At 29.0% G+C, this 26,163-nt stretch overlaps 2 protein-coding genes across 5 annotated transcripts in view; both read left to right on the top strand.

Annotated features, from left to right (window-relative positions):
• Positions 1-5,453, top strand: part of LOC107442808 (DNA mismatch repair protein Msh2) — a 45,282-nt gene extending 39,829 nt beyond the window's left edge. For all 3 annotated transcript variants that reach the window (XM_087157554.1, XM_087157555.1, XM_087157556.1), the window contains exons 24-27: positions 2,205-2,359; positions 3,294-3,361; positions 4,026-4,115; positions 4,999-5,453. In XM_087157554.1, the coding sequence (XP_087013680.1) occupies positions 2,205-2,359; positions 3,294-3,361; positions 4,026-4,115; positions 4,999-5,205 (520 nt within the window). In that variant the 3' untranslated portion in view covers positions 5,206-5,453. The remainder of the gene's footprint in view (positions 1-2,204; positions 2,360-3,293; positions 3,362-4,025; positions 4,116-4,998) is intronic.
• A 5,837-nt stretch (positions 5,454-11,290) lies between these two features.
• Positions 11,291-26,163, top strand: part of LOC107442807 (dystrophin) — a 238,478-nt gene continuing 223,605 nt past the window's right edge. The window contains exons 1-2 of one of the 2 annotated variants that reach the window (XM_087157549.1): positions 11,291-11,349; positions 17,884-18,218. In XM_087157549.1, coding sequence (XP_087013675.1) covers positions 18,158-18,218 — 61 coding nt within the window. In that variant the 5' untranslated portion in view covers positions 11,291-11,349; positions 17,884-18,157. Of the gene's footprint in view, positions 11,350-17,883; positions 18,219-24,087; positions 24,404-26,163 lie in introns of those variants that run through there. The other variant, XM_087157551.1, reaches the window with a different exon arrangement.

Raw genomic sequence — 26,163 nt, 5'->3', positions numbered from 1 at the left:
AATATATGTGCTACTGTAAATTACCGAAATCTTTTTTTTTTTTTTTTCTGTGTAATTTTTAACCTTTAAAAGCAGTGGTTTTAGATGCTATCTTTAATCCAGATTATTGAGCAAAAGAAGAAAAAAAAGTTATTAAATTATAAATAATATTGGTTTATGGATAGAAGCAACAATAATTTAAATGATAGTGGTAGTATAAAGCATACATTTACAGGGTGGCCACCCACCTTGAAAACCTGGAATTATCAGGGAATTGTTTTTATACTGGAAAAAAACTAGAAAAGTCAGGGAAATTTGGATAAAAACCTGGAAAAATCAGGGAATTTTAAAGAAAGGTTGGAATTTTTCTTAATTTGAATTATTTTGCCATCCGTTATATCCACTTTATTCTTTATTTAGACTGAAATTTATCGTCAAACTGTTGAAATATTATCAACTTAGTAATACTTTGCTTGCATTAAAATTCTTTCCCTGCTAAACTAGAATTTAGCAGAATTACTAGAAACTTATTACATTTAAGGAAATATTGCTTAAATATGAGTTTTATTTACATTGTTGTTAATATATCTGATGTGAGTGGCCACTCTGATTTATTTATTTATTTTCACAAACATTTAAATTCATATTGGTGGTAATATTTTTGTTGATAATATCTCAAATTAGCTTAAAATATTTTACTTTAGTTTTCCTCCAAATTTTAAATTTATATATGTATATATATATTGTAGTTTTAAATAATTTTCCTGATTACACAATTTTCCTTTATTTTGTAACTTTGTTCAAACATACTAATGATGTCTACAAAATCTTATAATCCTTATTTCACTATGCATTTGAATATTGAATTTGTTGAATCATTTTATCAATTGATCGCCTGTTTAAGTTAACCTTAGATTAAGCAGTAATTTATCAACAAATAGAGCCACCCTGTTTTAAGTTTACAACTTGTCTAAGTAAACCACCTAACTGTTGTACTTGAATGCAGTCACCTTATTTAGGATGTCACCGGTAAGAAATTGAAAAATATTTGCTATGACATTTTGGTATATTAGATTGGAAGTTCTTTTCCTTTTTTTAGAAATTACCTGAAATATATGACCAGATAAGCTTCGTGATTATTTTACAATTTATTCTAAAATTTAAAATATGTCAAATCTTTTTATTACATAAAATGGGAACATTTTATAGTTTTTAAATAAACCAAGTCAGTCTTATAAGTGCAGTATTCATGCAACATTACTTTTCAATGCACTATAGTATCTTACAATGTTGCTTGCAAACACTGTATAATTACTTGATTTTGATTAAAAAATTAAGTAGCAATTTTTCTATTCCAGCGAAATATTTACGTGTTTATAAGCATTGACTTTGTTAACTGCTGAGTTATAGTGAATCTGATTATTTTTAAAAATATTTTTACTGAACGCTAGAGTAATTGGAATGTATTTATACTCATTTTGTGTGTTTAAAGCTGAAAATATGTAAAGTAAAATTCTTAGTTCTTTTCCCTGTGAAGCACTAGCAACCAATCTCAGAAGTCTTTAAGAATCCCTATTTTAAATTGTCAAATAATTACATTTTCTTAGATGTTTCGATTTTCTGCCTTTTAATACTCTTAGACTTGGTGGTTGGGCAGCTACGAGGAGCAATGTGCATCAACCAGAGACCTGTTATACCCAAACCCTAGATCATGGCGTTGTGGAAAACCTTTATAACTGAAACAAAATTCAGCATACACCTAACAGGAATATTCTGTAATTCCCAGGCCTTAACACAATGTTGTCCCAGATGCTCAAATCTTAGAGCAAAAAGACTTCACACTCGCGAAGAATATATTGTGAAGTCTCCTCCTCGAGATGACAACCACGATAAAGAGGATTGGGTGCAATATCCATAATGTAGAGGTGTCTCTTGAGGGTGCAGTGACCAGTGAAACGACCAATGATCTTCCTCAAGCGATTCCTGTTTAGCTTACGGAGCTTTTTTTTTACGCACTATTTAAGAAGTCACTATGGGTATCTCGAAAAATTTTAAAACCCTTGCGTTGAGGCCCAAAATTCTACCCTTACGGGCAAAAGGCTCTCTTACAAGAGAAATATCTATATCTCCATTATTCCGCCTTTTTTTTTTTAGTACTGTTACTATATATGAATAAATTTTGCTGTTCTAAATTGTGAAATATAGAAAACTTTTTTTTCTTCCAGTGAAATTGCTTTTCGTTTGAAAGCTCCCTGTTTGTTTGCTACTCATTTTCATGAGTTGACGAGTTTGAGTGATACTGTTCCTGTGATTGGTAATTTACATGTTGAAGCTATACAATCTGAGAAAGAAATAACTTTCTTATACCAAGTGAAAGAAGGTTAGTTTGACACATCTCTAATTTTTTTTTTCCTTTAAGAAACATATAACATCTTTTCTAAAGTAAAATAATTTTTTATTTGCTTAAACCTTTCACTATTTTTTTTAATGATATTTCCTTTTTTTTTCCTACTTCAATGAAAGTTAAAATTTTCATTTCATAGAAATGAAGGGCAAAAATGCTAGATTTTCATTATACAGTACAGAACCTGTTATCCGGAAATCAGAAAACTGGAACAAAATTCAAAAAAAATTTTCGCCATTTTTAAAAAAAAAAAAATTTTTCCTCGTAAGATTTTACGATTTTTCTTTCTTTTTTCAAAGATGTTTACCTTACCATCATTTTGGAAATAATCATTAGTGTATTACTTCATCGTTTTCTCTTATTTGTGAGATTATTTTCAAAATTTTTTTTTTTTAGTTGGGTTTAACAATAAAAAAAAACGGCGTTTTGTAGTGATTCAGATAACCGGAAAAATTAGTTATCCGGAATAGCGATGGTCCCGACCGTTCCGGATAATCAGTTCCCTAGTGTACTATCTTATATATAAAATTGCCTTCTTATAAAAAAATCTTAATTTTAATTGCAAAAAAAAAATTTCAGTTGTTTTTAATATTTTTTTTAACTGTAACTGTTATTCCAGCTTTGAAAATACCATAATCTAAGACAATTCTAAAATTATATGTATAAATTTTTTTTCTTCAAAAATTTTGATCTGAAATTTCGAATTGCTTTCAATAATGCTAGCTGTAGATATGTGACTTATCACTTTCAATTCAGTTTTAGTTGCGATTATCCAATGATTTTACATCTGCAGCTGTTTTAAAAAAACTTTTAATAAAACAGTGTTTTGGTCTTATAACTTATATAATTATAATTTGAATTGCTGTTTTTATTGTTATATTTCATTATCCTTTTTATTTTGTTTTTGAAGGAGTGTGCACAAAAAGCTTTGGTGTTCATGTTGCTGAACTTACTGGTTTCCCACCTAAAGTCATTGAGGTAATTTTTTTTTAAATTTATTTATTTTTACTATTGTACATATTACAATAAACTATTGTATTGATATCTTTTGCTTTGGTTACATTAATACAATGTAAAAAAAGGTCTCTAATTTGTGAATATAATTGTATGAGATTATATCTTTTTGTTATTTTGTTTCCTGGCTTTATATTTTTCTTGTTTTTTAAATTTTTAAAAAAATTTTCCTTTGATTTCTTGTCTTGTTTTCTTAATGTTTCTATCTTATGATATGGACTCTATATACTTGCAGTTTATGCCCAGTTAATAAATATATATATTCCAGAGGTGATAGTTATACTTTAAACTGTTTTTTGGATAGTTATTTTAACAATTTTCTTGTTTTTTTTTTTTTTTTTTTTTTTTTAATTGTGATGTTTTTCACTAAAAATGTTATTCTTATCATAAAGTAGCCTACCATTACTGTGCAAGCCTTTTATTTATTTACGTGCCTTAAAAGGATTCTAACTCTTTTTTAGTTTATTCGAATACTTTTTTCTTCTTTTTTTTGGAACAAAGAGATACAATAATTGTTCCATGTTGTAATACTGAAAAATATTTCGCCATTTAATAGTTTCACATGTTACATTTTAACTGCCCCTTTGTTTACTTTTGTTATCTTCATCATTGCATTCTTCATTTTCAGGACGCTAATGCTAAATTAATTGAACTCGAAAACAGCATCATGACTTATGAGGAAGTATCAAATATTTTTGGTCATTTGCCAAATGCAGAGGTAAGCTTAAAATTCTAAATGTACATTATTCATTAGTGGAAATATTTTATGTTTGTTTTTTCCCCTTCATTGGTTGTGTTTAACTAATTTTCAGTTAATCAAAATCATTAAATTTATTTCATTAAATTTTATATAAAAGCACTGGCTGTTTTGCTATTTAACTAGCATAGCTTAGATGATTTCTGGATTGAGTGTTGATCAAGACAGAAATTAAAAAGACAAATTTCATTCATATTTTAATGGGTCAGAATTACAAAATCAAAGTAATCAAATATGCATGTCAACATTTAATACTGATGAAGTGGAACATTGATAAGTAATATTTAGCTGATATTCTAATAAAATGAAGTGAAGTCAAACAGATTATCAGACGAAATAAATTGTCTGACCAGTTATTACCCTCTCAATAGGAAGTATATATATTTTTTTATATAGAAATATCTTAATACTTTTTTTTTATTTATTTGTTATAAACATATTTTACAGTATTTTAAATGGTGGGATAATAAAAGTCATTTTAATAAACATGATTTTTCCTCACTAAATTCACTACATTGTAAAATGGATAAAAAGAATACTTACTGTTTTATAAATCTGTTGATGAAATTTAACTTAGCTAAGCTTCATGATAAATAAGTTTCAAGCTTGTTTTAATAAGAATGTATCGAAGTATTTTATGAAGCATAATGCATCCTCTATTGATATCAAATGTGAATTTTTTTCAAAAAGTACTCATATAATAATTTTTTTAAAAGAAAATTTTAAAAACCAATACATTAATTTTTTTTTTAATCAGAAAAATCAATTTTTAAGATTTATTTTGATAACTCTTCTATTATCTAAGTCATTAATCAGATGGTTACCTATTATTTTACTCTTTCAGAAACTTTTAACACCATTAAAGGGTATTCTTCCCTCTAAAGGAGAATTTTTATCTTCAAAGGATGAAGCCATGGAAGTTGATGAAAATACTTCAACAAATGGAACAGCTGAGAATAACTCATCTTGCTTTACTGAAACTATTGAGTTAGAGAAAGCTAAAGAATTATTACGTAAATTAGAAGAAATGGAAAAAGCTGTATTTTCTTAATTTCCTTTCACTTTTAATTCATTTCATATTGAAAGGAAATATGCTTTTAATGTACAAAAAGACTTGAATTTCTCATCTAGTGAAAACACCACCTAACAGAAATGTTCAACATAAATTTTGTGATACTTCCGTACAAATATGCATTTTTAAATATGTTAAAATATAAAAACATGTGTGATAATCTGTATTTCTCCCATGTGTATATATCCATATTTCGTAGTTCTGAATAAATCATTTTTATATAAAAATTTCTGAAAAATGCTTTATACTTTTGAATATGCATTCAATATCCATTTTTCAAAAAGTTAAAATAGGAAAATTTATTGTCTTAAATTTGTCATAATTAACTCAAGTTAAACAATTGCACAAGTCCATTTATTTAAGCTATAATTTGTAATCATACATAATATATTTGCGACATGAATAGAGGCATCATCATGTTGGAAAATTTACTTTGACCACTAATTCTCTCTGTAGATGACAGAGAATGGGTTTCTAGAATAGCTCTAAAATATGTTGTCTGGTGCATCTAAAAATTTAGATCTTAATTGTTCCTTGTGCCAATGCATGCCTGGCAGAGCGTTTGAATATCCAATCAGAGAAGCCATAAGTTATAAGATAAGTCGCTATTGCATCCCATGAGTGATTTATTTTTTAAAAAAAGCTTACCCTAATCGCTGTGTATGAGAAAATAATTAAAAAATTTTGCCAATGGTATTTAATAATTCTGATAATGTCGGTTTGTTAGCAAGAGCACTCAGCATTTACACAAAACACCATCATGCATTTACACCATTAAACTTTATTTCTGGTTAAATACTTTCTTATTCATAATTTGTTAGTGATAAGACTACTGATTTGTTCTTAAAATCAATTTTTGATAAAGATATAATGTTAATATTTTTTCCCACTGATAATTAACTGGAATATTTACATGTTTTCTTTAATGTGCGAAAGATGTTTGGACGGGGGTCCCATCCCCTCTACAGAGGATCAAAATTATGATGACATGTCTTCGGATCATCCTCAGGGATGTTTCCCAGACCGTCGCCAATAGCCCATTGTACAGCTCTAGTGCGACGTAAATGAACAACAACAGCACCAACTTTCTTTAGATCAATGCTGGAAACCACTACTTTTTTATCGGTACTTGAACCTGCTGTAATCTGATCAGTTTTTAGAACGCATTATCTTTTCATCAGTGCTCGAATCTACTAAATTTTTATCGGTGCTCGAACCCCCTCTGAAATTTTAATAATTGAAGCCAATTTTCTTTATCGTTACTCGAACATGCTATCATTTCCACACTTTTTTTCACAAATTATTTCATCAATACTTGAACTCACTATGTTTTTATCAGTTATCGAACCCGCTATCATTTCATCCGTATTTAAATCCGCTATAATTTGATCAGTAATTCAGACGCAATATCTTTTGATATATGTTCGATTTCACTGTATTTTTTATCTGTTCTCGAACCCACTTTCGTTTGTTCAATAATCGAACGTTGATCAAATGATACTGTGTTCGAAAAACTGTTCAAGTGATAGCGGATTCAAATACTAAGAACATGATAGTGGACTTAAGTATTGATCAAAAAAAGATATGGCTGAGAAAAACTGATGAAATGATAGCGGGTTCGAGAACTGATAAAAAAAGATAGTGGATTCCAGTATTGATCAAATGAGAGTTTGTGCAAAAATTATTCAAATGATAGTGGATTCGAGTTTTGTACAAAATACGCTTGGTTCGACAATTGAACAAATGATAGTGGGTTCGATTATCGTTAAAAAATAGTGAATTCAATTATTGAACAAATGATAGTAATTTCGTGTACGGATAAAAATATAGTGGGATTTGACATTGATCAAAATAGACTGCGTTCGAAAAACTGATTAAGTATCGATAAAAAGATTGTATGTTCGAGCCGCGTTCGTGCGAAAACTCTACAAATGATAGCGGGCTCGATAACCGTTAAAAATAGTGAATTTGACTATTGATCAAATTATAGCGATATCAAATACCGATAAAAAGATAGCTGGTTCGAGTATTAATTAAAAGAGTCGATATAGTATTGATTGAGTGGATTTAGAAATCGATCAAATGATGGTGGGTTCGTGTGCCGATAAAAATATGGTGGATTTGAGTATTGATCAAAAGAGGGTTGTTGCAAAAAGGAAATAGTATTTTTTTAAAATAAAACAAGTTTCTAAGTTTTAGTTTTTAAAGGAAAAACTAATAAATGGAGAAATGTTAAAAGCTTTGTTGTGAGGGGGAAAAAACTAGAATAGGTACTCTTGAGTAATTTAAGCTTTCTTGAGTGAGATAATGAGTTGGATACTTTAATATAGACTCACTATAAAGCTCGTTATAGCTCTAGTTCTACATTTATAGACGGCAGTCGTGAAAATAATACCACGGTAGCTTAGGGGATGGTGCTGACGTCTTCCAATGATGACACCCAAATTCGAATCCCAGGGATGGCTGGTTGATACGAATTCAGCTCCCGGCTCGCACTGATCAGAGTGCTGACGTAAACTATTCTCCGTGGTAGACGGATAATCGGTTAGAATCCTTTTACCATCGTGCTAACCGTGGGAGGTTTTCCTTTCCATGTAACGCAAATGTGCATTAGTTCCATAAAAACTAGAAGTCTTTCACGAAGGTTATCCAATATTTGATCTAGGGCCGGGATAGCCTGGTTGGTAGGACCCTGGGCCCATGTCCAAGAAGTGATGGGTTTGATCCTCGCCGGCCGAAAGACTCCCCGTGTAGTAATTGGTGACTGATGCACGTTAAATCTATCGAGTCTCAAAGTCCTCCATGTTCCCTTAACAGATCCAGGAGTTTCCTCGTCTTCTGGATTGGTTCAAAATTACAAGGCTACGGAGTTGAACAGCAGTAGCCATAAACCCAAAAAATTGGGTTCAACAACGGTTATAACGATCCAGCTAGGAGATCCTTTTTTTCTGGGTTGGGAAACTCAGAGTTGGGTCGGCTGTTCATCGCTGATAATAAAAGAAAATAAGATGGTCACCCATGTGTTTGTAAAGTTCGGAAAGAAAATCGCATGTTAAATCTCAATTATTGGAAGTTTATAATAATATTATACTTTGTGCATTATGTTCATTTTCTGATCATAGTATAGTTCTTTTTATTTTACAGAAATAAGATCACGAACTGTAGGATAAAACTAATTTACTTTTTACCGGTAACTTAAATCTTTAGCATTAACTATAATTTTTCATTTTTAAGCTAAACATTAAATTTTGCGTATACACCGAAAAGCCCTTACATTATGACCACCCTCCATCTATAACAATGGGTTCGCCCAGGTTTTCATGGTTTCTCCCCCAGGAACCATGTTTTATGAGGCACATTAGGACCCATAATCCTCATAGAACAATCTCTGACGTCTGTAAGCTACTTGAACATAGTTGCAGACCAGGTTCACCCATTCATGGCAACATTTTTTCCTGCGGGGGATGGTGTTTACCAACAGGATAATGCGCCATGTCGTAAGGGTCGTTATTTGTATATCTTAATACAGAGACTGGCATAAAGCCACGTACAACGCAAACAATCTAATTGTGCATCGAAATCGCCAATATATATCACGCTTACAATGTAATATGTAAACAAATAATAAATCTAAGATAAGTAAAAGCCGTAGACGAGAGAAAAGTTATATTTTAATAAATTCGATGAGTGATAAGGCGTTGTATTTAATTAATTTCACGTTAATTAACATTCTAATTTATGTGGAGAAATTTAGCTTAACTTTAACATGTCGTTTTGATTATAGACTATCAGCTGGCGCCGACGTCATAGGTTTCATATGTGGGTATCCGTGATCTTCTTCTTGAAGTGCGAGTACCCAATTGCAGAAAAAGCAATTTTCATTTCGAAAAATTTATAAATGTGGTAGAGTATATTTTTAAAAAGTTTAATTTAACTTAATTTTTTTCAGTTATTTTAAGTTATTACATTAAAAATTATGTATTTTTATTTTTTGCATATTTTAGGACATTTTTTTATGGGGTATATCTTCCCGTTTTTGTCATATAACAAAATCCACTAGGCTCAATGAGATATTTACATAAGATAATTCAAAATATCACTTGAACCGAATTTCTATTTTTTTTTTTTTTATAATTTTTTATTGCAATTAAAAACTTTGACCAATATTTTTGCATAGATAATCGTTTTGTGAAGGCATGCAAACAGAAAAAAAAAATCTTTATATATTATTTTTTAATAAGTGCCAAGTATTTTCCAATTTATTGTCTGGGTTTTGGAAGTATAAATATTAATTAATACTTTAAAGAAGTAAAAAATATAAAAATTTGAACTTAAACTTTTCCTCCTAATTTCCTTTTTATTAACTCATTAAAAATCAACGGCCTACAACCATATGTAAATGAAAAGAAGAAAAATGTTCTCAAAATCAAATAGGATTTCCAAATGTGAAATACTTTTGTTAAAATGATTTTTACCCCTTTTTCCCCATTTTTTTTGTAGTTAAATTTCTATTTTACGTTTTTTAATTAAATTTTTAATCGATTCTTTGATTTTATTTATTCAAATCTATCCTAAATCGGCGGCATACAACAATAAAAAAGTGAAAACATGACAAATGTCTTTAAAATTAACCCATTTTCAACTATAGAAGCGTAAACACGTCACCTTTTCAATGAGTACTTTTTATTAATACTGTGACTTATATTTTTCACTAATTTTGCTATTTTCAAGGTTCTGTAGCGATAAAATATTAGTTATTCAATTGGAGCAAACACTTTTGGTTGAAAAAATTTTAACTACGCTAGTTTTTGTTTTTTAACTTGGAGGGTTTAATAAATTCGTCAATTGGATAATGTATAATTTTTTTTTTTAATTAATAATATGTTTTTATGACTGATTAAAGTTGCAAGTTCTGTAAATAAAATAAAAATCAAACAAATGTCAAATAAAAGTTTTGAACTAAATGATTTGTACTTTGATTTGGCTAACTATGCATAGACGCAGGGTGCATCATTTTATTTTTTAAATAAAATATTATTTTTCATGCACGAAATATTATTTGTGTCTCAATAAATGTAATTCAAGCATATTTCCATAAAAATAATCCCACATTTTATAAAATTCCTATGCTTGGTCTAAAATGGGTTAAGCAACTCTGTTGATTTGGTTAGCTATTTCTAGAACAGCGGTTACAACTGGCGGGCATTCGGTCAGCGAAACCTTTTTCTGCCGCCCCTGGAACTAAAATATATTATAGTTGTTATTTCTTTTGCGGACAATTTTCGTAAAACATCTTATTGGTTTAAAATACTTTTCTTTCGTTAAAAAAAAAAAACTTAATTTCTTCGTTTCTGTGAAATTAAACATACCAATGGTGCAAAAAAATCTATTTCTCTGGTTTTGCATCCTAGAAAATATTTATTCAAATTCAAAAATAATCGTGTATGTTGCTCTTTTAATTTCGTTTTTTTTTTTTTTTTTTGTATTTTGTGAACATAATTTAGCATATGCGTACCTGACAGTAAACCTGATATTAATATTTAATGTTCCTTCAAACATGAAAGAGTACTTAATAAAATTTTGATAAAGTTGCGCCCCGCCATTTGACTGGTGTTTTTAATTGCGGCCCCCGGCCTCATGTAAGTAGGAAACCCCTGTTCTAGAATGTCCTAACTTGAGTTTTAATTTTTCAATATATTGCCTACAGCCAGATGTTTTTAGACATTAAATATTATGTTTATTTTATTGGTTCCCTATTACTACATTCTAATTAACTTTCTGCATTCTTTCTATATTTTATTAAAATTTCTATGCTTGGCTTAAAATGGGTTAAATAAGATTTTCAAATTTGAAATACAATCTCTTAAAAATAATATTTTTCTCCTTTTTTTTGTTATATTTCTATTTCACGATTTTTGGCAAGGAAGAAAAAAAAAGAATTTTCTTGTAAAGGTGAATGTTTCCGTGTATCTTTTTTCTACATTGGATTAATAAAAGAGGCTCGGGCAAGGAATAACTTTCTATTCTCGATGCCCCTTGCTGATCTGACCCGGTCCTTCAGGTTATTTGTATTTTCGTTGTCGAACATGAAAGTTCGAAATACCGCTCACAAATTTCTCTTTTGTAAGTATCGAGTTTCTTTTTGCTCAATTCATATTTTTCAATGGTATATAATTTTGAAATTAATAATTTAAGGAATAATTGCGTACCAAAAATAAATTTAAAAAAGTACTGATTTAAGGCATATTTTTTATAATTTACTAATTTTTGGTAGCTTACTTTCCAAAATCAGGGATAAAAATTTATCTAATCATTCTTCTAGGTTCAACGACTATTGCTTATGTAGGATTTATATTTTTTTTATCATTTAGCAATTATCACCAATTTTAACCCGTAATGAATCAATGGCACTTTAGTTTGTTTTGTTTAGTTCATTCATAAGTATATTGATATTAAATTTTTTTGTATATTTCAGCACAAATTTCTCATATTTTACATATAACTCTTAAGTTTAGTGATGTTACCTTCAGTATGAATAGTATTCATTTTTTTTTTTTTCATGATTTAATTAAAATTCATTTTAAAGTAAGAGTGACTTATTGGAACTAACCAGCATAGATTGAAAAGTTACTCATTGGAGTGAAATTTGGATAAATGAATGAAGTTTTTTGATTTGCTTAAAAAGTTAAAGTAACATTAACCCTTTGACATATATAGAACATCGGTGCCACTTTTATATATATTTTTTCTGACGCTTGAATTACGAGTAAATTTTCGTACTTTTTAATAATCAAAAGCAGTTAAAGAATTACTAAGAGCAATCTGTATTAGATTATCGGAATTATATTTTTAAAATTCAAAAAAAATATTCATATTCAAACATTTATCAATAATCGATTTTGTAAATTAAATAAATTTGAACGATGAAAAAATGTTTTTCTTAGATCTAAGTAACTGCAACTGAGTGCAAATTTGAAAAATTATTGTTTGAAAGTGAGTCGTAAGGAAGATTTTACCTTTACCGCAGAAAAAGGCGTCAGTGTTTCATGTTGTATTTCTTAAGCATAAATTATTAAAATGCCAAATATAATATTTTTCACTCATTTTGACCTAAAAAATATCAAATAATGAAAAAACTATAAAAAAATATATTTAATAAAAATTCTGCGTCAAAGGGTTAAGGTGCTCAAATTTTCGACCTTTCTCCTGACGAAACTATTTTGATAGCTAAAAATCCAAATCCACCAAAAAAAGTATGTTCATTTGGACAAAGTAACTCTTTTGTGCCTGATTAAGGAACTTAATTAATGATTAGTAGTAATTAATTAGTATATTTGCCGTTACCGCATGGAACCATTAAGATTGGCAATTTGTTTGTGAAATAATACGATCATTGGAGCAAAAGTTATTCAGGGTATTTTCTTTCTTATCTTGCACACTGGACATATATTAGACCTGATTATCTCCAAGGCCAAGATGGGCTTGGGGCCAAAAAAATTTGTTAAGTAACAAGTTTATTTTCTTCCTATATGTTTAGCTTGAAAATATCTATCCATATATCTAATATATCTTAGTTATCTATGTTAACTTTAACAGAGAAATATAAACTTTAACTGTCTGCCATCAAAATTTCTAAGAATATTTCACCTAAATTAACAAGTTGAATGCCATGGGATGACCGGCACTAAGTTTGTTTGTTGCGCCACGGGGTCACCGGAGACGGCAAAGCCAAGATTATTAGAAACACATAATTCAAGTAAATTTTCAATTTTTTTTAATATTATTATCGTTACTAAAATGGTTTGAAGAAATTAATGCAATATAGAACACACAAAAAAAGTTTTATTTATATACACAGAGATGCCAATTTGCTCCGGACAGCGAATAAATATTTTCAAGTGGTAGTATATTAATTGTGATTCTTGATTTAATAAATTCAATTTAGTAGATTTTTTTCCACCACTATTTCGAAACAAAGTTTACTGGAAATCATGAGATTGAAAAAACGCTAGAAAAAAACATTCAGATTAATAAAGTATATTTTTAAAAAATCTTTTTTTAATGTTAAGACTATACAAATAATTTCAAATTAATTAAATTATTTCGGAAGGAACTCAGAAAATTTAGTTTATAGAGGACCCATATTTGTTTGTGTCGGTCCCTGCGTTGTTCTAATTTGGGTTTATTGCATTCGATTATTTCTGCCAGAAATGAGCTGTATACTCAGTAAGCAATTTTTATCAACAAAAAAAATGTTTTTTTCGTAGAACATGATTAAAGTTTCTTTGCGTGGTTGTTTTTTTTTTAATCAATTTTTTCATCTAATACGTATTTCTACTGTCACGAGACAAATTTATTTTTAAACGAAGTATATATAGTTATTTTTGTTTTATTTCTTTAGTTTTTCATTTTCTAATCAAAAATGATGTTTCGAGAATGAAAAAAAGTAAAAGTAGAAAACACACTTTAAAAATATTTTTTTGGCTTAATATCATGTGATTTAGATTTTATCTTGACATTTCTGGGAGATTTGATCATAATTTTCTAAAACTTAGCTTCTTTAAGGGTTCCACGTTGTGAAATCGTTCCGAACGGTTGCAATTGGAGGAAAGACTAACTATGCTTAACGTATCTTTTTAGTGTTAATTTAGGATTATGTGGGAATATAGTAAAAAAATGGAAGCTGATAAATTTAAAGTTGAAACTTGTGAATTGAAGAATTATGAATCATATTAAAAAAATTTACAATAATTTGCAACATTTGTCTCCTTAAAGGGTTCTACTTTGACAAGTTGTTCTGAACTGTTGCAGTTAGAGGAAATGGGGAAAATTTATACGCACACGGAATTTCTCATAGTTAAACATAGTTAATTTGGATTATAATTTCTCTATTACTAGGTACATTTGTGTATTTATTTACAAACATGCTAAATCTAGGGATTAAATTAGAAAATTGAAAATTATGGATCATGTTACAAAAATTACAATAACTTGTAAAATTTGAACCCACGCTATTTCCGAGATTATTTGAATATTCATTTACAAATACTCTAAATTTAAAGATTAAATCAGCGAATTGAAAATTGTGAATTATATTACAAAAATTACACTTGTTAAATTCGACTTCTCAGCAGGGCTCCGCTTTTTAAAATTGTTCGTAATAGTTGCAATTAGGGGATATGCGGAGAGTGTTAATTTATGGTATGTTAGTACATATTAACTTCGGGAAATTTCTAATTGTTAAACATTAATTTGGATTATAATTTATCTAACTCTTGGAATATTTGTGTACTCATTTACAATCGTGTTAAACTGAAAGATTTAATTAGAAAATCGAAAAATTATGATTAATGTTAAGAGAATTAGGGTAAACTAACCAGTGAAGGAACACTTAGCTTCGCTTGCCTTTTAAAAAATCATATTAATTTCAAAATTCGTAATTTTAGTTAAATGACAGTGTCAACATATTTGTTACTAATTGAAAATTATGTAAAAAAATTGTAGAGAACTCACATAATATTGTTTTAAAGTTTTGGAGGTTTAAATAACAAGTAGTAAGAAGACCAAGTGAGGGAACAGCTCTTACCAGTGAATGAACACCCAGTAAAGGAACCCTTAATTTTGGTTATTTTTTAATGCTCCTTATGAATTTATAAGCCATGCAAATATTTAAAAACAAGCTTATTCTTGAAGTTATAAAATATAAATACTTGGAAAAGGTTAACTTTTTTTTGTATACATGAATTGAAAATTAAAGTGTCAACATATTAACACATAATGCTCATTCACTGGGAAATCTATGCCCAGTAAAGGAACATGCCTGTTCCCTCACTGGTTAGAAGTTGTTTTTCGTATTTTTAACATACTTTTGATGCGGAACATCACTAAAGGTACAAGAGAATTAAAGTTCATCTTTTATTTTCATTAACTTAGAAAAAAAAAACTAGTGATGGAACACTTGTTCCTTCACTGGTTTTTCATCGCTTGGTGATCCAGTGAATAAACACCCCCTTATCTTAGTACTTTATTATGCTATGATGCTTTAAAAAAAAAAAAAAAAAAAAAAAACTTAGCTTCAATAACTATATTTTGAATTCTCTTTTTCACAGTGAGAAAAATAAAACTATTACATGCAATTAATTCTACTTCAAACATATAAATACTAACACTTGCCTTATAATTTTTTCAAAGAAACAAGGTGTTGCAGAGATAATAACAAATTCAAAAATGTTTCCAGGGAAGTCTATTTGACCAGGTAATCCAAAACATTGCTGGATGACTTCCTATTGTTTGGCAGTAAGCTATTGTTACCAATCAATCTAAAGAAAAATTTTCAAATTCTTATTCTTAATCAATAGGGGAGAGTGGGGTCAATTGTAACAGGGTACGATTGTAACAGAGCAAAAATTTCGAGTATCGGGTTCTAGATTTGGTTCCTAGGTGGCGCACAAGGTGTATTTAATAAATCTACATGTACACCCCTGATGGCAACCATTTTCATGTACTTTTGAAAGAGTTACATCACAAAAGATATTTTCACGCCCCGAAAGTACTTTTTTTGGTATTAGAATATTATATTGTAACAAAGTAATTTTGTTTAAACAAATAAAAATTAGTAACCGAATATGTAAGTGGACACCTTAATTAACATTTCAATAAAAAAAAGATTAGTTTTGCTAATTAACTAGCATTGTTTTTAACAAATGAAGCTGAAATGGCGTCTTGGGGACAATTGTAACAATAAGTAAAGGGACGAATGTAACAGCTGAAAATAAATAATCTTATGTTTGCAAACCATTACTTAACTCTTTAAGAACCACCAATATTTTCCTATATCATTTATATTATGTTGCATGTGCATTATTTTATTTGTCACCTTTCACAGCATAAATTAAATTTTTAACCCCTTAAAGTTAAAAGTTTAGCCCTTTAGGTCTCTGCTCATTATTATTTTTACTCCTAAAATATCACTACTATTTTGATCAATAAAAAAATATATCACAACTATGATAATATGTATAATTAACTATGTTTTAGTTGAATTTATGAACTGTTACAATTGACCCCGTAAGTGGGGACAATTGTAACAAGTGCACGACTGTCAAAAATTGTTAATAACTAATATAATAACATTTAAAATCAGGTATTTATTTTTTTTTCTAGTAGAAGATAGTCTACTTTACTCGTATGTCAATTAATACTAATAATATATGGGATTTTTTGTTAGTTAAAAATAGTTAAGTAAAAAATGTTACAATTGACCCCACTCTCCCCTATATATGAAATGTTCCTTCACTGGGTAGTGTTCCTTCATTGGTTGGTTTATCCTACAATGAAAGTAAATTTTTTCGTTCATAAATTATATCACAAGACTTCTATAACTCCGTGGTTCCCAAATGGTGTTCTGCGAAACCTTAGGTTTTGTGGAAGATACAGGAGTTACGAGAGTTTAAAATTTTTTAAATGAGTAATGATTTTTGAAAGTTGTGATAATATTCATATCAAAACAGTAAATCATAATTTCTTTGATAGTTTGGTTATTTTTATGAAATTATTTAAATAAAATTCCAGTAAAAAATAAATGGCAACATTTATAAGAAATTTAAACGGTATTTCTCGTCAAACTTTTCGTTTCAAAATAAAATGGCCAAATTCAAGAATAACGAATTATATTTCTTTGATAACTAATTTCTCAACGCTTTTCGGAAACTATAATTTAGCTTATTTTATTCATTTTTAGTAAGTGTATGCAACAAAAACAAAGCCAGAACTACAGTTGACATAAAACCTATTATTTTAAGAGTTTTACTGATAAAACGATTATTGAAAAAATAATTCATTGCTTACATTTTATTTTACTTTATAGCCGTCGTTGAACAACCGACCCAATCTTTTAGAATTACGACTATAAGTGTTCAACTCCGTAGCCTCGTAATTTTGAACCCAATCCAGAAGACGAGGGAACTCCTAGATCAAGTATAAATTACAATTATAAAATTTTGAAAAAAATGGTTTCCACTTAGGTCATATACTTTTAAAAAATGTAAGAATACTGTGAATGGGCCGGCATATCCTGGTCGGTAGGGCGCTGGGCCCATGTCCAAGAGTTCGTGGGTTCGATCCCCACCTGCCGAAGAAACTAGTAGTAAATGGTGACTGATGCACGTTAAATCTGTCAAGTCGCAAAGTCATCCATGTTCCCATAACAAATCAATACCTCTGGGGGTACTGATCCAGGAGTTTCCTTGTCTTCTGGATTGGTTCAAAATTACAAGGCTACGGAGTTGAACATAAGTAGTCGTAAACTTAAAATTGAGTCGGCTGCTCAACGATGGATATATATGATATAAGATAAAATGTTATCAAAATAATTAATATTCTTTCTTTGGTTAATATGTCCACGGATGCCAAAAGATACTCGATCATTAAGGGTTCCGCAGTCGTAAACATTTGGGAACTGTAGTATGCATCTCTAGAGAGAATGCGAACGTAAACGTAGTAAACAACCCTCCATCCAAAATAATCGTAATCCCTCTATTTTTCTCTATCCGTTTAATGCTTAATGAATGAAACAAGCATGAAAAACTAAATAATATAAAGGCGGGGAGGCAATTTATGAATGCAACGTGATCTCACAGACTAAATTATCTTTTTCAGTCAACCGCTGACAACGTAATAGAGGATCCAGTGGTGTTCATGTACACGCCTTCATCTTTCTATAGTCCCTCGCCCATCACTTCATTAAAGTTCTATTAAGGTTCGTTAAAGAGATGATCGCCACACAAAAGCTTATTCCAGGAACTCTTCGTTTCCGTCTAGAACACATCGAATTTATTCTGAGCGACAAGCAGTCCTCGTAGACTTCATGTGAAGGATATATTACGACAATTTTTTTTTCTTTATCTGCTGTCTTTTTAATCAGAATGATGGTATGGAGCGTGGTGGAGACGACGAAGAAGATCTGTTGGCTTTGAAAATAAGGAACATACAATGTGAGTACAGTTTTTGTTTTCATTTGATTATTTTGAAGAAAAATGCAACACTATTTGAAGAAAAATGAAACACTATCCTATTAGTGTTGCATTTTTCTTATGAAGTACTTATTTTTATTTTAAATATTAAAATATAAAATCAGCTTCATTAGTTACTGTCCATTTTCTTAAATTAGGTTTAGTTCATGAAATTAGGCTTTGTGTCCCACAGTTAAATTTGTAATCTTTGTGCTATACAAAGATTAGAAATTTAACTGTCCAGTCTGGCTATGAATTTGTTTCTGTTGTATATATATAAGCTTAAAATGTCCTTCAGATTAGCAATTTTTTTCGTCTATGGAACCCTAAATGATCGACCTTCTTTTGACACAACCCTCAAAACTTAATGAATAATTTTCATAAGGAATTGAGAACATATTAACTAACGAAAGACTATTCATTATTTTGAAAATATGTAATGACCTAAATTTGTATTAGTTATTTTGAAAATATTTAGGGAATGAATTAAATTTTTCAATCAAATTAGTTTTAAAATTGGGTTTCATGTGTCAAACTGTTAAATTTACAGGTCTAGAGTAACATCTATAGTCTAGTTCTTAATTTGAATTTAGTGCATGCATAAACTGAAAAATAAATGAGTTGAAATATGGTTTCAATTAAAATAAGGACGAAAAAGGAAGAAAATAAGCGTTGAGAACTGTTTTCGGAGAAACATATTTTTTCATTCCTGAATTTGGTTAAATTTATTCGATGCGAAATACTAATGGAATTTTTCACAAATGTATCTTATACAATATCTTGTTATTAGAAAAAGCTTTGTTTTAAAATTTCTTTCTTCACGCGTATTTCAATTATATAATTTCATAAAAAAATTACTGAGATATGAAATGAATAATGGATTTTTAATTGGATACTAATTTCATTAAAGGTTTCGAAATTCGCAACTGAAACATAAAAATTCTCATCTTTCAGAACCCCTGTGATCTTTTCGTGGAACACCATTTGGGAACCGCTGTTTTAGAGCAGAGGTTCCCAATTTTTTTTCTGCTACCGAACCCTAATTGATTAACCTTCTTTTGGCGGCACCCCAACTTTATAAATAAAGTTTATTAAGGTAATTGTAAACGTTATAACCTATAAAAGTTTAATTATATTATTAACTATATTAAATATTTAATTACAGGAAGGAATATTTTCGGTTGTGTTATCATTAATAATCTTTAATTAAGTTTTGTGTCCAACAGATAAATTTATAGTCCTTGTGCTATATCTAGCCTAAGTTGTAAATTTGTTTTCAGATTCAGCTCTTTGAACATAAAAATATAATTTTATTTTTAGTTTGCTGCTTGCCAAATGTTCTTCTAAAAATAATTTTTTAGCAAGGAAACTAAAGTTTTATCAACATAAAAAAATAACAGTTTATTTGACACACAATGACACAAACAACTTGATTAAAGGGGACAAGTAGAGCTGTTATAAATCTTAAAATTGAATTATTTCACACAATATATAATTTTTTTTTTACATCACATTTGCCTATAAAAGATACTTTGAATTGTTGTGATTATTTTAAAGGCAAGAAGAAGAATACTTACATATAATTTTGAGATTCTGCCAACTAGAAATATCTTGTTAATGACTCTAGCTTAAGTCGATGAAACAATATAGGTTTCGTTTCTTTTTCGGTAAATTTCGGTCCCAATCAATAGAGAATGTTACCCGCGTGTCGTAAGTCTCTAACAAAGTTACACATAGGAACTAGAGTAACAACTTGACAATGCCTTGAGAAAATAATTAACAGAGTTTTTCAATCACTTATTACTGTTACTATCATCTTCGGGTTAACATAGGTGAGTCTAGTTGATAAACTAGAATTTTTATTTTTAATATTACTTTTAACTTGCAGCTTCACCCAGCGCTACCCGAATTGTTTTAGAATACATTTTCGATGCATTTTGCATAGTACCATTTTCTGAGATTCTTTTTCATCTTCATTATGTACTGTTTGGCTCTCACGAAAAATCCTCTAGATACCAGACTGACACGCTGGTGGTTACCATAGTTACGAAGATTAATTGTATCGCATTGGTTTAGGATGGGAGAGACGTCATTTCTCTAATTTTTTTCCCATTAGAAATGGTTTTACTCTTGTTTCCATAGCAACAGATGACCTCACACTTAAAGTCAGAAGAAGTTCTCGCAAAAACTAGATAGTACCCGTGCGAATAATTCCTTAATTTGGACATAACGACATATGTTCATAGTGAACTGTTGCAGAGATCATGTTTGATTATTTTTATGTAACTTTCTCGTCCTATCACGTCCATGGAAATGTTTTAATTAAAGTAGCATTTTGTTTTAGTCAAATTTATTGTTAGTATTCCACAACCCCAATAACTGTATTCTTTATCCTTATCTGCACTCTTTATTCCTTATCTGCACTCTTTATTTAATTCCACACGTTCACCGTAGGAAGTTACCGTAATTTTGTCGTGGAAAGTAATAGTAATCATCCCAGTAATGTTGAAAGCTTTGGAATTATGACTTAGAAATTTTTTTTACCATGATATAGAATGGGTACAATGAAAAGTTTCAGTAATTAGTTGTTTCAGATTTATAACTGTCGAATTGTAGTTGTTTTATTCAACTTTTAAGCACTCTACGTATGGAATATTTTATTGCTCGAAGTGAAATTAAGTAAACAATGTCGGTTAATTCAGAGTATTTTCATACTATTGAGTAACAATTCTACTTTGGCCCCAGTTGGGCACAATATAGGTCTTTTAAGAACATGCACGAATGTACCAATATTGGGACATCTTAATTTTTTTAATAACTTTCCTAGAATGGCTTTTCATATTTGGCAATAACAACTCTATTATGGCCGATATTGGGTGAAACGTATATCGGGTGAAATAGATAATTCTATATAGAGCCGATATTGGCTGTATAATGGATATAAAATATTAGATTAATCTAACAATTCTATATAGGACCAATATCGGGAAAGTATCGGCCTTATTGAGCCAAGATTCAAGAATATTGATTAAATGAGGGTCCAAGTTATTTTGCTGCTAGGGCATTTCCATCCATGTATCTTTTATGGTAAATTAAGGTCGAGTAAATTAAGATGGTTATCCCATGGGAATCTCATTTAGAAAGTTTAAGAAGTTGTGAATTTTTTAAGTTTAACAAGTTCAGTAAAATTCTCTTTTCCGAAAGATTACGAATCCTGCTGCTCGCATGATGGTATCCAAGTAGGAAGTACTGTGCATTAAGCATTTCCTAATGATAATTACTTTTGTTGGTTTTCTGTAAAATGCAACTTCAATACAAATGTACATTAGAATATTTGAGAGTAAAAATTCAGAATCTGAATAAATCAATTCTATTATTCATAAAAATATATTTGGATAACTGATGTATATATAATGTTAATCTCGATTGATTTACAAAAACCTGTTTAATTTTCGTTAATATTTACGAAAATGGCATTCAAAATACTTGAGGCTATAACTTTAAATTTGAAACTACTAAGAAAATAAAATTCGGTTCTTTTCAAAATTATTTCACCCTTTATTATTTTATCTTCTTACGATAGTCAATAATTTTTTTTGTTTAAATTATATTTTTTACTTAAAATTATTTCACTCTCTAATTTATCCACTAAAGAATATAAACAATTTTCAACAAATACCTTTTACTCAAAGTTATTTTTGACTAAACAAATTTCATTATTATAAAATTACTGATAAAGAAAATCACCGTTAAGGAAAATCGCCGTTGAAGAAAATCACCGTTAAAGAAAATCACCGTTAAAGAAAATCGCCGTTAAAGAAAATCACCGTTAAAGAAAAATCACCGTTAAAGAGAAATCACAGCTAAAAAAAAAGTCACCGTTAAAGAAATATCACCGCACACCTTTTGCCTTCATTATCACGTATTAAGTTACCATCTTAATGGTGTCAAAGGGACACTATTGAAATATGTAAATTAATTACGAAGACGATAATGTAATTTACGAAATCGGATACAAAATCGTGTTTTTTCTGATAAAGAAATATTACGCGAAGTCGAAAATTGAGGTCCTTATTTACAATGTATGTTTATCAACTTCTTTAACTGTAATGATATAATAAGAAAATTTGTTTAGCCAAGGATAATTTCGTGCAAAAAAATAGCTGTTATTATCTACATTCTTTATTATGGTTTAAAATATTTTTGAAGTGCAAATTTTTTTATTTATTTTTAGTTGCTTAAACACCATTATGCATTTCATTTTTTTGAAAAAATATCTTTTGCTTTATAAAAACTCATTGTTATTCCATTTAACTATTGAAAACTCTTCATTCTTTGCTATTTCATTATTTGCATAGTTGTCACTTTAAATATTTTGTTCCGAAATGTTAACAATTTTCTTAAATTCCTTTCATAAATATTATTGGAAAAATAACTTATCTATTGCATGTCTTTTTAAGTGACATTTGAAAACATCTTAGATAAATCAAAGAAAAACTATTGTTTGTTTATTTGTATGAAAAATTAAAGCAAACTAGCACAAAGTAAAGAAGAGAGGTTGACATTCAAAACATGGGCATTGTTGGCGGGTGGGTAAAATGATTCCTCTACAATTAAAAATTTCAAAAAGCTCCTCTCAATATTTCAGACAAATAAAGAACATTTCCATGAATCATGATCGATTTAAATCGGAAAAATTAAAATATTAGCCTTTTTTTGTGGATGTTTAGCAGATATAAGAATTGTTTTTAAATTTTTTATTTATTCTATTTATTTATTTTTTTTAATTTTTATTTTCATGTTATAAAATAAATTTTGAAAAGTACTTCGGCTGTGTATTTTGATTTACTCCCCCTCAAAAATTGGTGTTCTGTGACGCTCATCATTCAAGCCGTCTTTTTCTCCGACTTTTGAAAATTGATTAATTTACCCATTTTAATTTTTCTAACATTTTAGCTTTAAAAAATCCCTGTTGACTTCAAATCTTGTTGCATAAATTTATATAATAAATATATTATAGTAGATAGAGTTATCTTTGTCTCCGAAAAATAAAACCTAAACGTAATCATGAAATTATTTATTTTTTAAAAAAAATGACCTGTTCTTTTAAAATGGCACTACTGCTTTAATTCCGAAGAACTTTAAATTCGATACTGTTTTGTTTCGTTTAATTGTTCGTTGCATAAATTCATATTATAAATATATGATGGTAGATGATAGAGTTATCTTGTTTCCGAAAAATAAAACATAAATGTGATCATGAAATTATTTATTTTTTTAAAAAAAAATGACCTGTTCTTTTAAAATGGCACTACTGCTTTAATTCCGAAGAACTTTAAATTCGATACTGTTTTGTTTCGTCTTATTGTTTGTTATTGTTATGCTCCAAAACAATTTTTCTTTTATAAAAAAAAGGGGGGAAATTCGTAATAATTGATTTCAATGACTAAAAAAAAATTGTATTATTCGCTTTGTTATTTTTTCATATTTAAAATATCGTGAAGATATTTTATAAATTTGAATTCCTCTGATAAAAATATCGTTTAAAAAAATATTAGACATCCCCTCACTGGCATATAAAAAGAATCTAAACTGAATTGAAAAACAATTTTCTGTAAATTCTAGTATATTGCATAACGATAAATATATAAAGTTACTTAAACTAGTTTAAAAGTTGATAATTGAGCCCTTATTTTAAACTTCCTTTTGTTTTATTTCATGTGCATTGTATTGAAGCAAGCTATTTTTTTCCGTTGAAATCTTGAGCATCATCATCTCTCACGTAAACTTCAAAAAATAACATTAATTTTAGTTTTAACTCCAGCAAACGAAACGTGGCGACATCTACCTCATCCAACAACAACGTAACACATTTCCCAGAGTTCCTTAAAGAATTCTTTCACCTCTCCAATCCCAAAGAAAAAGAAATATTTACATAACTTTTAACACACACACCGAATCATTCATTTTTTCTCTTCCCTTGTTCCCGCTACTCCCAAAAAGGCATCTCCGAACAGATGATCAACACAGCTGCTCCATAAACACAACGACCTTCGTAGCCAGAACGTGGAATAAGTAGCCTATTTGTCGTTTTCCGCAAACGTATCAAACTTAAAATGTGACGAGTTGGAATTTTTTATTCAGAATGGAAGAGCTAGAAGATGACTGTGAGTATAACACCTTTTGTTCTGTTCTTTTTAGCCCTATTGCTGAGTCAGAAAAAGCTAGGTGTGCGGGCTGAAATAAAGAGTTGTTTTTTTATTTAAAGAAGAGCAGGTGTAAAGAAGTTCTTAAAATGCAAGATCGATTGTCTCAGCTATTGTGCTGTGTCCCATAAATTAACTGGATTGTTTTTTTGTGCCATAAATTAGTAGAGCATGAATATAGAAACAGAATTAATGACATGTGATACTGATGAAATACCATTGTTAAATATGTTGTTTTTGCTGCATAAGAAGTGTGGTAAAGCAAAAATCATTTAACAACGTTAATTCGTTTCGTCTTCTTTCTTTTTCTCTAAGAATAACTTAAATGTGAGTTATTAAAAATTATGAATAAGCCTTTTTAAAACACATACAATTTAATTAATAGCATTGCGAAATACGCTGTCTTTGCTGAATAATAGTTATTGTTGTAAATAAATATTTCGTTGTACTAATTTGTTATCGAATCTTTTTTTGGAAAATCTTGTTTATAGATCTTATGAAGAGCTGGATTAATAAGTTAAATAAATAAATGAATAAAATCAGTGTGATGAATATCCTTGGGGAATAATATGTAAGTGAGACTTCTTGTACGACATAAACATTCAATAAATAATCTTTATTTCTTTTGGAATAATTTTTATTGGATTTCATGAAACGATCTGAATAAATAAAGGAAATAAAATAATAATAATAAAAAAAGAGATATTGATACAGATTTTAATATTTTATTAACAACGATTGTTGTATCAAGTGAATATTTAATATTACTAATTTGTTTTGTAAAAACTTCTGCGTCAAATGTTATGAAATCAGATGATAAATAATTTAAAAAAGAAATGAATAAGGATAACGGTAGTGATGAATAGCGTTGAGGAATATATTTTTTTAAACTGTACGAATTTGTTTTAAAACCATTTTTAGAAAATAATTGTAAGACATAAGAACTTAATATTACTATTAGAACGATTTAAGAAAAAAGAAAAGAAGGAAAGAAAAAATGTTCTCCAAGCATCTATTGGGCCTGGGCTATGTAATAACCTGGAGATGTTTTGCTTCTAATCGTGTGGTTTACATTACGTTTGTTTTGTACAAACTGAACTCACGAACTTACCAAAATGTCCAAGCAAGTCATCTTTTATCAAATGCAGAATTTCTCGCAGAAAAAAAATTGGATACATCAGCAAGACAACGTAATTATTCATTTTAGACCAAAACTAGGTTTAAAGCTAAACTGCAACTTGGTTTGAAACTTTGAAATGGCCAGCAAAGTTTCCAGATCTCAACCTAATAGAAAACTTTCATGACGTAACTTAACAATAATAGTTTAAACAGATGGGATGCATTTTACATCATCAATAGAGTTTGAAATCTTTTATCGAGGACAAATAGTATGAAACAGACCCCGAACTTTGTCGAAAATTAATTTTATTCATGAAAGCAAGAATATTTAAAATAATTCGGAAAAATGTCTCTTACGACATCTTCTAAATGTTTTGTATGCTATTTTTTATGTTAGTCTTAATGTTAGTCTAATGAGGTTGAGATGCTAATTTTGTACATACCACTTTTTTTCTTTCCAAATTATTAAATTACAAAACAAATCCTGTTTGTTGAAATTTTCTTAATAATGGGAGTTAAAAATTGAAAATACAATAATATTTAAATCCCTTTTATTAAACAATTTTTTACTGGCCTCTAAGTTTTTGCTCTGACTGTACAAC

The sequence above is a fragment of the Parasteatoda tepidariorum genome, chromosome 2 (genome assembly GCF_982258835.1).
Source record: "Parasteatoda tepidariorum strain Cologne lab strain chromosome 2, Ptep-v5.0, whole genome shotgun sequence".
NCBI classification, from domain to species: domain Eukaryota; kingdom Metazoa; phylum Arthropoda; class Arachnida; order Araneae; family Theridiidae; genus Parasteatoda; species Parasteatoda tepidariorum.
This window is presented reverse-complemented; position numbering and strand designations above follow the sequence as displayed.